The following is a 12,027-nucleotide window of genomic DNA, read 5'->3' as shown; positions in this document are numbered from 1 at the left end:
GCGAGGATGCTGCGCTGCATGCCGCCGCTGTGGCGCTGCAACCGGCACGTGGAGACGCTGGACCGGCGGCACTGCTCGCTGCAGGCCGTGCCCGAGGACGTGTACCGCTACAGCCGCTCGCTCGAGGAGCTGCTGCTGGACGCCAACCAGCTGCGCGAGCTGCCCAAGGTCAGCGCCCGGCCCTGGCCTTCCCCTGCCCTGCCCTGCCCTGCCCTCCCTCTGCCCCGGCCCGCAGCGCCCCAGCTCGGCACCTGCAGCGCGTTGGGCCGGGCTGGGCCGGGCCGGGGCTGTGTCGGCGACCGTCGCCGTATGAAGGGTTTAGTTGGTGGCTTGTCCAGGCAGTTGCCCGTGGCGGCCCCTGTGGCCAGGCTGAGCTCCACGACTCGTCCAGGGACGGAGGAGGAGACGGCCACGGCGACAGCCACAGCTTGACGTGCTGACCGTGTACGTGAAGCGGCTGCAGGGCCGGCCGGTGTTCAGGGCCCGTCGCCCAGCAGTGCAGACACTTGTGCATCGTCCCCTGGGTGGGACTTCTGGCAGGTCGTGTGGACCTTTCCGCCCGTGGTGGACGTCTGGCCTGGTGCCTGCACACCGCCAGCGCTGTCAAGACCCCGATCTTGGGGCAGCAAGCGGTCCGCGCGGCAGAAGGGCCGAGCCGGGTCTGGACTGGCCCATCCCAGGGGCTGGCAGTCAGGGCAGACCCAGGGTCATGTCCCTGCCCCATCTCCGTGCTCCAGGCTGTGGGGCAGAACAGAGGTGTCTGAGTTTTCCCGGGTTTCTGGGCTTTCCAGGTTGCCCCATGGAGCTGGGAAGGAATTTTCTCCACTCCTGTTCCTACGTGTCAGGGATTTTTTCTGCCTCCCTCAGAGGCACTGGGTGTTGGCCACAGCCAGCACGGGGGATCTTGAATAGGGTGTGCCAACGCGCCTGTAGAGACTATATGTAACCTGGAGGTTCCTGGTTAGCGGGTCTTCTCTTCCGCTCAGGATCAGACCAGTGCTGCATTCAGGGTCAGAAAGGAATTTTATCCCACAGTCAAATCGGCGCAGTGTTTTGGGTGGCATGCCTCGTAGCTGACTGCTGTAGCTGTCTCAGTAGGTTAGACAGACACTTCCTGCCCAGAGCAGGGGCTGCACTACCTGCGACTTTCTGAGGGCCGGCCTCATTTGCACCTGAGAGAGGACGTAGCGATGGCCAGGGGAAGTTTTCCTCGGGCCTGAAACGGTTTTCTCTGTTTGGGGGAAATCGCTCCAGTTGATCTGAAGCATTTGTTCAGCTTTGGCCCAAACTGAAATAAGTTTTGTCCAGCCTGGTTTTGTCCCGTGTGGAAGTGGCAGCTCTCTCCTTCCCTGGTGTCTCTCCAGTGTCTGTTGCCTTTCTCCAGCCCTTTCTGTTCCTCACACATCGGGGATGAAGGGACCCAGCTGCCCGCGCGGGAGGTGGCTGATGGAGGCAGGGAAGGGCTGGTCTGAGGTTTTGTGCTGCTCAGGCAGGGATGCTGCCTGTGGTGATTCCCGGGTGGTTGGTGTTGGGGAGGCTTATGGCTAGTTTAGGACCCAGAATTGCCTGGAATTGCCCATTATGAGGGCAGATGAGTTTTTTGGGGTAGATGCAATATCTTTTGTTAAACCAACTAAATAGTTGGAGAAAAGTTCTTTGCAAGTTTTCAGATACAAACCCCCTTCATCAGGCATAGGGAAACTGCTGGTAGAAAACAAGCATGTCTGTGAAAATGCAAATGTGAGGCCATTGCGAGAGGCATTTATTGGCACCTGTCTCGAGTGAGCTTGTCTTGTCCACGCATTGCTCACTTCTGTCTCAGAGCATCCATTCATGCAGAGGGGCAGGGAGCTGCTTGGACCAAGCTGCAGTCTCATTCCTGGTAATCTCAGCTGTGTTAAGCTGTCTTTGAGGCATCTGATTTTTTTGGTAAAGTAACTTAATTTTGTGGGCAGCAAGGATCAGATTTGCCTGTGGAAATAGAAAGCCTCCATCCACCCATAGCTGTCTGGCATCTGCCCTCCCCTGCCCACCCAGAGGACTGGGAACAGAGCTTGCTGCTGTGGGGGCTCAGCCTGAGGGTGTTGACCTGTTTTACCTGGGCATGGTGGGGGCAGTGCAAGGGTGCTTTCCCCAATGCGTGGTACTTCTGGCCCCCCTCTGCAGCCTGCACCCCAGAGAACGCGCAGGCTCCTGTAGCAGCCGGGCTGCTGGTGCTTTACACAGGGCAGCTGAGGGCTCTTTGTACCCAGAGGCCCCAGGTTCCTTCCCTGCTGACAGCCAGTCAAGTGAGGGTTTGCTGTTGCACTGGTAGTGGGCAGTGGGAAGGAGTTGGGAAGTGCCAGGGTTCAGGGCATATATGGAGCACTTGAGTGGAAATGCAGCAGTGAGGAAGGCTGGCAGAGCAGGGTGGCAGGGACAAACTCAGGACAGGCAGTGTGTCTCTTCCATGGGGAAGGACGGGGGGTAATTGGGGATGAGTTGTACACATTGTGTGGGTACCCGTCTTCCATTGGGAATAGCCTGGAAGGGGGTGTGAGAGGGGTGCCCCTTCCCTGGCAAGGGTGCAGGAGGGGCTCCAGGGCAGTGGTGTGCATGTTTCCCTGGGAGAGCCATAGGGTGCAGCAGCCGTGAAGTGAGGTGGTCCATGCGGTCGCTGCTGGGAAGTTTGAGCAGACCCAGACAGTGTTCTGCTGCCCTGAAGTGGCTTCTAGAGAGGCCTCTGTGCAGGTGTGGATTTGGACCAGTTCAGGGGGTTGTGCCTGAAGATGGATCTGTCATCTGTGCCCCTCTGGTCCCCTGACATGCTTCCTGCCCAAACCCTCTGCTCGTATGATGTGCTTCTCTTCATACTTTGTCTGCTTGCCTTGGAGCTGCCCCTAACATCCTTCTTGCTGCCTGTTCATACCTCGTTCCTCTGCATCCTGGCTGGTACCCACAGTAGTCTGTACACTGTCCCCTTCTACTGCTGCTGGCTTTGCCATGGTGCTCCTGCTCTGGTCCAGGTCCCAGGAGGGTGATGGGCCCTCGCTGCCTGCTCCCTTCCCTGAACTGCCTCTTGTAGGGGGAAGAACAGTAACAGTCAGGACAAATGCCTCCCTCACCTCCCCTGTTACCTATTCCTTTTCTTCCACCCTTGCTCTTTGTTACCTATTCTCTGGGGAATTCTCCCTGGTCTGAGGCCAGACTTCGCCTTGGCGGCTGGGCTGGGTGCTGGCTGCTTGAAGTGACAGATGAGTCCTGGTGTGCTCGGCGTCTCTGCCGTCCCCTACCAGGCATCATCCTGGGACCCTTGGGGGTCCCATCCCTGCGGTGTCTTGCTCCATGCTGGATGCTGCCCGGGGCAGCCTGCATGGGGTGTCTGCAGGACTGAACGTGTGCGGCGGCAGGGAGGCAGCCCATCCTCGCGCTGCTGGGCTTTGTTTACAGGCGAGGCAGGTCCGGCATTGCATCAGAGTGACAAAGCGCTCGTGGGACCAGGGCAGTGGAGGATGGACTGGAAGGAGCAGGGCAGGAAGGAAGCTTGCTCAGCAGGGACCGGGAGCCTGTCCTGCATAGAGGGAGCCCTGCAAGGAGGCGCTGAGTCTGGGGCCTGTGGAGGAAGCAGCCATCAGGATGGAGTGTAGGAGGCAGGGAGGGTGAGGCTGGGCAGGGACTGAAACCGGCGTAGGGGAGGATCTAACTTGTTTTGGCAGCTGCACCTTGGGGGTGGTGCCGGACTCAGGTGGGGATGGCGGGAGCTTAGGCAGGCACCTTAGGGGCTGGCACCTGCCCTGGTGTGCGAGGGGAGCAGTGTGGGGTGGCCGAGAGCAGGAGAGCCCGTTGGAGGGGGCGATGGGGATCATGGGCCCGACCGACCGCAGGGAGAATGATGTGGATTGAAGGTGACAGCTGAGGCTGCCAGAGGAGAGCTGCTGGAGAGGAGAAGGGAGGGGCAGTGGGGCAGCAGAGCAGAGCCTTGAAGGAAGGGTCAGACCCAGGGCATCCAGCCCACTTGTGCTGTGACCTGGGCCTGCTCCTGGGGACATCCAGAGAGCTGTGCTGCCCAGCCCCATTTGCAGAGCGCTCCCTTCCTGCTCTGCTTGTTGCGGTATGCATGGGGCAGGCCCTCCCTGGAGGGAGGCTGTGCTCCCACCTGCTTCCCTGCAGCTCTCCCGGGGCAGGAGCTACCCCTTTGTTTGGAGGCTCCTGTGCAGCTCCAGCAGCATGAAACCGGAGTGGCGAGCAATGTCTGTCGCCTTCCAAGGCCAGCCGGGACCTCTGCCAGCCTAATTAAGAGCAGCTTTTAATTTGCTGTCATCTGGGGCCTGGGTGGAGGCTCCCTGGTTGTATCTACTTCCTGGAGGAGTGAAGCTGTTCTTTCTAATCTCTGCATGGGCTCAGCCCCTCCCTGGTGAGGAGCAGGGACTAGTCAGTAGTGCAGCTCGTTGTGCCCAGGCGCTGTCTGCTGTCCTGGGTGGGGTTGGGGCTGCGTGGGGGCATCCTGCAGAGTTCTGCATCTCTGGCTTTGCTCAAACAGCAACTGCACAGGTTTACCAAAACCAGCTTAGAAAAACCGCCTCGATCCTGTACGGGCCAGGCTGTGCGACACCAGCCTGCCTTCAGGTGCCCTGCAGGGGTTTCATTTGAGCAAGAGAGGAGCCAGGCACTAGCCATGCGGGGTTTGTGCATGAAGTTTCCGCAAAGGTAGGGATGTGGGCTGCAGTGCTTCTTCCCTAGAGCTGGGGGCAGGCAGGCAGTGTTCTCAGCCCCGGCTCTCCTCCCCTCTGTGCTACCGCTTTCCCTGTTATAACCTCCTGGGGAGCAGTGCCTGAAACGATTTGCAGGCGATAGTAGGTAGCAGCTGGAGTGTGACCTCTCAGTGCAAGGTGGTTGTGGAGAGGGTGATGGCAACCCTGGGCCAGCCAACCAGGAGAGAAGTGGGGATGATTTTACCTCTGCATGCTGCACCAGGGAATACCTGTACCAGTGAATCCTGTGAATAAGAGTGGATGAAATGGCATCAGCCATTCCTCAGAGATGCCCTGAGGTCACAGTCCAGGCTCCTGGGATGAGCAGTGCACAGATGCAGGGAGCCCCGAGGGTGCCCAGTCTGGGATGGGGCAAGAGCGAGTAGCTGGTTGTGCTGCCATTGCTCCCCTTACATCCTCTCTGTCAAGTTTGCTAGTAATTTCCTAGATCCCCTGGGCTGCTGTGCTCGGAGGCTGCATGGCTCTGTGTCCCTTGTGGCGGTGTTCTTGCAGCATCTCCTTCCTCTGTGTCCTGCCTGGACCGTTGCTTCTGAAAGAGGAGCTCTGGAGAGTGTTGGGTCCCTCCTGGCCCACTGCTGGACCCTCTGCTGAGGCAAGCGTTGGTGACTTCAGGCACGGGGAGTGCATGGTGAGAGTGGGCTGGCATGTAGGGAGCTGGGCCTGGTTTGGAGACCATCAGGTCTTGTTGCTTCCCTCTTTTCTTGTGCAGCTCATGGCCAGGCCCTCGCTAGCCCCTTTCATAGACATTAGGGCTGGAAGGGACCCCAGAAGATCATCGAGTCCAGCCCCCAGGGCTCCTCCCTGCTCCTTGTCCTCTCCCCAGTGCTGCCTCTGCTGCTCAGGACCATTCAGTTCTTCCTTCCATTGCTCCTTTGTGCCAGATCTCAGCTTCTCCATGCCTTCGTGTTGCGCTCACTTCCCGCGTGGCCTGGTCCTGGCTAACTCGGGCACAGTGGGACGCTGCCTTCCAGCTGCCCCGTTAGTCTCACATTCTCGGCCTGGTTCTCGCGTTCAGGCTTGGTGTTTGTGTTACACATCCACTTGGAGGACGGTTATATCCAGACTGGGGCCCTGTGGTGCTCACAAGTTGGTGCACAAATGCAGGGTGATGAGACCTTGTCCGTTCTTGCTGTCACCTGTAGCCAGAGCAGCCCATGCCACGGCCTCAACAGATCTCTGTAGCTGTACAGGTTGGGACATGGGTGAGACCTCTCCCCTGAATGTCCACAGTCCAAAGTGCTGGTATCTGCAGCTCCCACTGCTTTCCCGATCAGTACCACACCCAGGGCCTGTGTGCTGTACCATTGGCTTGGGAGGGGCGTTGTGTAGGGGCATCCTCGTGCCAGGATGTGCCATGCTCCTGACACTGATCTTGGATGAGGTGTGTGCTGAGGTCCTGTTCCGTGGTCAGCGGAGACCTTGCAGTTGGCTGTGTGGATGGAGGGAGCACCAGGGAGGCATCCTTCCCTGGCTTGGGAATTTGTCACCCTTACTTCCCTTGCCGTTTCCCTCTGGCCAGGGGGTCTGCTTTGCTTCCATTCCACCGTCTTGTAAGGCAGCTGCTGGCAGTCCAACAGCTGCTGGGCTCCACCCCAGAGGGGCTGTGTTCCCCAGTCCCTGCTGTGATGCCTGGGAAGAGACTGCCGGTGAGCACTTGGCTCGGGAACTGCTTGCTTTGTCTCTCAGCTGGAATGTGTTCCTGGCGTTTATTATTTGAAACACATTTCCGAGGGCCCAACGCACGGGGTTAAATAGTCGGAAATCCGGCCAGTCTGCGTTCCTCCGGCTGTCTCTGCAGCGTGCACAGCCCTCCCGCTGGCCCTGGGTTCTGCACTGTGTAGGGGCAGGGCACATCTCCTGCATTGTTTTGTGCACCACACAGCAGCCCTGGGGAGCATGTCCCACCTTAACGTGCTGTGCCGCAACCTTCAGAAGTGCATCCTGTGCTCTGGTACCGGTGCATGTGGCTTCTGTGGCCCACGGTATCAGTGGTTTCTATCACGGGCCTTGTTGTTGAGCTGCTACCCTCATCCCTGGTTTGATCGTGTGCTGCAGTGGCCAGGACAGGCTGAGGACAGGTTTCATGTGTCTGTGGCTGATGAGAACCAGTCTGAGAATGGAGACGTTGCTGCTGCCGGCGAGGAATGGCTGCCTGGATCAGTTTCTAGCATGGGGAAGATGCTGAGCAAGCCTGTGTGTACATGTATACACACACATATAGGCATGTGTGTGCACATGTGTACATATACCTTTGTGTGCTGGGCTGGCTGAGCAGAACTGGCTGGGTATGATCTCTGTCCCTGTGCGGAGACCTCCAGGGACTCGTGGGAACCAGTCTGGGGCTCAGTGACTAGTTTGAGCTGTGCTGCTCCTGCCCCGTGCCAGGGTGTGGTGTGCCCCTTGACATGCTGTTGGTTGGGACTTAAAACTGACATTTCTCTCTCTCTGGGTTGCTGTTGATTCTCTGGTCTTTCTTGCCTGAGGAGGCTGGAGGCCCTGCCACTTTGACCCAGTGGGCTAGGAGATTTCTGGTTTCCCTCTGCCAGCTCATGGCTGTGGGACCCTGTCTGTTCTCTTGTTGCTGCTCCTGAATGGCAGCTGCATCCCAAACCCAGAGGAGGATGGTGAGAGATGCTGATGTGAGCTGCTGCTGTGTCCTACCTGCTTGAGTCTCAGACCTGGAAAATTTCCGTGGGTGGAAGATCTTTGTGGTGCTCTGACAGACAGCTCTGGAGCCGGCCGACCATCCTGGTCACTCCTGCTCCAGCAGAATGGGCAGGGCAAGGCAGCCACAGGCAGTGGTGAGACTGTGTGGGACTGATGCCAGGGGTCTCCTGTGGGGACCCTTGTTTTCATGGGAGGAGGAGATAGATGCCTGCTTTGCTCTCCAGGTGCTGTGCTCGGGCACTGCACTCCCAGCTTGCGTGCTGGGCTGCGGTGTCCAGGGCGTGCTGGTAGCTTGGGTTACCGAGCGTGCGCTGGGGGCTCGTCAGCATTACGAATGTACAGATTAATTTAGAGGCTCAGGGTGGCTCACGGCCAGAGAACAGAATAACTTACAAAATGGGAGAAGGCATCAAACAAACCCACTAAGTAGAGCCCCAGCTTAGCTCTGTTTGCTACGTGCCTGCCTCAATGGGAAGTCTTGTAGTGCTACTACAGGGTGTCCGGGCTCGGGCTGTCAGGTCTCGAGGGAGGGAGTTCCAGAGCTGAGAACACCTTAGCGCAGGGGTTTCAAACTCATCTGGGCCCTGTGGGCCAGGTGGGGGCATGGGGCCAGTCCATAGGCCACATTGGACCCACAGGCCCAGCCCCGTGTGATGGATCCCGCACATGAGGCCCATCCAGTGTGGGCATCACATGTGGCACACGGCTCTCACTGGCCCTCTGTGCTGTGGTGTGCAGGGCTGGAGCCAGTGCGTGCTGTGTGCACATAGGGCTCCAGTTCAGCTTGGTGTGGGGCCAGTCCAAGACCCACAGGCACTGGGATGGTTTGGACAAGGCTGATCCTATCTCAGGCAGCTTGGATTAGCTGGCCTCCGGAGCATCCTTCCAGCCCCACTTCTCCATGACTATGACTGTATGCAGGATGAAAGCAGATGGACAAGGGTTCAGGAATCTGATGGCACCCAGGTGTGCCTGGAGCTGTAGACACCTGTTCATTCAATGCCCTTCCCCAGCAAGAGGAGTTTGGAGGCAGGGCAATAACTGGCCGGGGAGAGGGTGTCAAGGCTTGATGGCTCTGGTATGCAGGGATACCGGCTCGGAGCTCGGCTCTGCTTGGGGGCAGCTTGGGGTGGGGACAAGCCGTTAACCTTCAGGGATGAGCTGAGCTCCCCACGCTCTGCCATTGCTGCTCCTAGCCCTGCCGGGGGTCGCCTCAAAGCCTCCCTGCCTTCCCCAGCCAAGACAAGGCAGGGAATTCCTCCACAGAGGCTCCCCAGGCCAGCTCAACCGGGCAGCTTCCTTCCTCTGGGGATCTGAGTATCCCCTCCCCCTCCCTGGGCTGGAAAGGCAGAAGTGCCGGTTCCTATGTACACCCGCGGCTCTTGTGCCATGCCTCTGGCAGAGGTGAAGCAAGCCCAGCTCGCTGCTCCACCCTGAGAGGAAGGCGGGGTGATCTCTGGGAGCACCTTGAGATGCTGTCTGCCGCCCAGTCTCCTCCCCAGGCGGCTGAGCACCACGGTCTTCCTGAGAGGCCTCCCAGGCAATCGTGCTGAGCTCAGCTGGCCCGGCCCAGCCCAGGTGCAGGCGGGAGCCTGGCTTCGCCTCTGTTTCCGTGGCTCGGTGTGATCCAGCGTCTCTCTGCTGTAGCTCTGGGGCTGTGCAGCAGGCTTGGGGCAACTTGGCTGGGGAGCCACAGGGCTGGCTCTGGCCTGTTGGCCCATCCAGGCAGTCTCAGGCCAAGTGGGGCGAGTCCCTAGGACTGAGCAGTGGTGAGAGGAGGTGAGTCTGGAGTTCCTGTCTGCCAGCTGCCCCCCCAGCAGCCTTTGTGGCACACTGACAGGATGATTTATGGAGAAGGAAAAGGGCACTGTCGTGCCTGGGCTGGAGCCTGGCACCCCTTGCTGTGCCTAGACACCCCCTGAGTCAGGTTTCCCCAGTACCCGGGAAGAGGGTGTGGGCCCGGTCCGTGGGTCTCCAGCTCCCCCGTGTCTCAAAGGCTGTGCTTGGTGCAGAGGGCTCCTGAAATGCTGTAGGACAGAGGGGCCTGAGGCTGCCTGTGCTTGGCCTGGGGGACATCCCCCTCCCCTCCTCTGCTGCTTGCCAGAGGGGCCTGGGCCCAGGCCCAGGCGCTCCCAGCAGCGCTGTCTGCTCTGCAGAACAATGTGGCTCATTCTCTCCTGCAACGTTGGAGAGGGGCTGGGGGTCCCTGTGCCTTTCCCTCTGGCCCAGCCCTGGAGATGCCTCCCTGGGCTGCGGGCCACGGGCAGGGGCTGGGTGGTCAATCAGCTGGCAGAGGGGGCTCCTGAGCACCAGGAACAAAGGCCCTCTGTGCTGTCTCCTCCTGGAGACAAGCGGGTACCTGGTGGGAGGGCCGGGTTGGTTATTGGGGTGTGAAGAGCAAGTGGGGCAAGCCATGGAGCCCAGATGGACTGCTGCACTTTGGGATGGGGATCACCTTCCCCACCACACGTGTGTAGCCCTGGGCTGGGGTCTCCTCAGAGATCATGGGCGGGAGGGGGTAGGAAGCAACCCTGCACCTGGCCTGGTCTTGGCAAACACTCATACCCCTCGCTTCCGATTTGGGGACCGGTGCCCCTGTGGCCAAGGGCACCCCTGTGCAACTTGGGCCCAGCTCTGGGGCACGTCTTGCCGATGAGGGGTGCTGGCAGAGGGGGTATGGCCGGCCTGCCTGCCCCTTGCCATCCGGCTTGGAGGAGGGCTTGCCCTGGCCCTGCCATCGTGGCCCAGGGCTCCCGTGGTCTCAGCACTGGCAGCCTGTAGTGCGGGGACTTTGGTGGGCCCGTTGGGCCCCGCTCTCCCGCAAGCTGCGCTGGACTATGCCCCCTCCCCTTGCTGTGCCTCCCCTAGGGTCTGTGTCTCAGCTTGGACAGTGCTGGGACAGGGCTGGCGGGGCCTGTCCCTTTGTGGGGGAAGGGCCCCATGGCGCTGCGTGGATGGCTGCTTTGGCCGGCTAATCCTGCTTGGAGACGAGCGGCTTTTCAGGGCCTGCCCTGGGGGTTGCGGCGCTGCTGGGAAGCAGCCTTGTTCCGTGGCCGCTCAGAGCTGGCGTGATCCTTTCATCCTTTGTCCCTCGCTCCCAGTTCATTTTCCACCTCCTGATCTGTTTGAATGCGCGGCTGGCGGAGGGGGCTGGGCAGGGCGGAGCGGAGCCGTGGCAGGGGCGGGAGCGCTGGAGACAGGTGCAGAATTCCAAGTGCCGGCCCTGGGCGTGCGGCTGTGCCTCCACCCCCAGATCCTGGCCCGGCAGCAATTCCCCCTGGGTAGCCAGGGGCAGGGTGGGGGAAGGCAGGGAGTCGTGATGAGCTGGGGGGCCAAGTTACTGCTCAGGAATCTGGAGGAGAGCTTCCTTGCAGGCTGTCTGTCTGGCTGGGGTTCAGATGAGGCTGGTGGGAGGCATGCTTTGAGACGGGCCCATGGGCTGGCGCGGCCAGCTGCGCCAGCCCATGGAGGCACCTGAACTCGGCGCGTGGAGATCCGTGTTTTCCAGTGATGAGCACCTGAGCTTCTCAGCAGCCTCCATGTGGCTGGCTGAGCATCATGGGCCCCTCCCCAGGCAACATGACTCTGTGCAGGCCCTGCCAGGCTCGTGGTGTGCCTGGAAGTTGTTGGCCTGTGTCCTCTGGCGGCAGGATGCCTGCTCCCAGGCTGGCTGAAAGAGTCCCTTTGTGCGGTGGCCAGTGGGTGGCTCACTCCCAGCCCACAGCCCTCTACTCCCTCTCTTCTCCGTTGGCTGCGCCAGTACGGCTTGACCCCTTTTCCTGTTACATGTGTCGGGAATGTTTTCACCTTCCTCACAAGCATTGGGTGCTGGCTACAGCCAAGTCTGGGGCAGGATCCTCCCTCTCCAAACCATCCTATACACTGGGCTGTGCCAGGGTTTCTGCTGGGACTCAAACCCAGAGGCCCCTGACTAGAGGGTCTTACCCCTCTGCTCAGGATCAGACTTGAGCTGCTGGACATTTGGGGTCAGGAAGGAATTTTACCCCCTGGTCAGATGGGTACAGACTGGGGGTTTCTGTCCTCCTCTGGCAGGGGGCACAGCCCTCTCCCTTGCATCTTTCAAGCATATTTAACGTCCTTTGCAGCGGCTGGATGTTGTCCCCCGTACTTTCCCTGTGGCAGGTGCAGGTGTGATGTCTTGTGCTGTCAGGCTTGACTCTGTGGTTTTCTGAGTTAGACAATGGATTTGTAGGGGACAGTTTGGATGGGGATGATCCTGCCTTGGGCAGTGTCTGGACTTGACTTCTGGATGTCCCCTTCAGTCTGACTTCTCTCTGATTCTTTGTTCTAACTGCCTGCCACTTTGATCTTTTTATAAGCATTTTGCAGTCAGCTCTCTGCCTTTCGAGGTCTGCCGGGTATCAGCACTGAGGTTTGTGTCCTTCCCCACCAGGAGCTTGTGTTGCAGCAATACAAAAGGTGGGTCCTAGGCAGGGACCAGGGAATCTTACATGGTCGATCAGAGCTCCTTGGTCTGACTTCTGTCGTGTTGGACCGTTTCTGGGGGACCAAAGCAGTCGAGTGATTGGCAGCAGCTCAGTTTCAAAAGACTCAAATGACACTGACCTTGCATGAGCTGCAGTTGCGA

General features: G+C 59.7%; 1 protein-coding gene across 4 annotated transcripts in view; it reads left to right on the top strand.

Annotated features, from left to right (window-relative positions):
* Positions 1 to 6: 6 nt before the first annotated feature.
* Positions 7 to 12,027, top strand: part of SCRIB (scribbled planar cell polarity protein) — a 157,891-nt gene continuing 145,870 nt past the window's right edge. For all 4 annotated transcript variants that reach the window (XM_019528277.1, XM_019528278.1, XM_019528276.1 and 1 more), the window contains exon 1: positions 7 to 168. In XM_019528277.1, the coding sequence (XP_019383822.1) occupies positions 7 to 168 (162 nt within the window). The remainder of the gene's footprint in view (positions 169 to 12,027) is intronic.

Source organism: Gavialis gangeticus, unplaced genomic scaffold (genome assembly GCF_001723915.1).
Source record: "Gavialis gangeticus isolate Ggan-Ray unplaced genomic scaffold, GavGan_comp1, whole genome shotgun sequence".
Lineage (NCBI taxonomy): Eukaryota > Metazoa > Chordata > Crocodylia > Gavialidae > Gavialis > Gavialis gangeticus.
The sequence above is the reverse complement of the archived record's forward strand: the minus strand, read 5'-3'. Positions and strand labels throughout refer to the sequence as shown.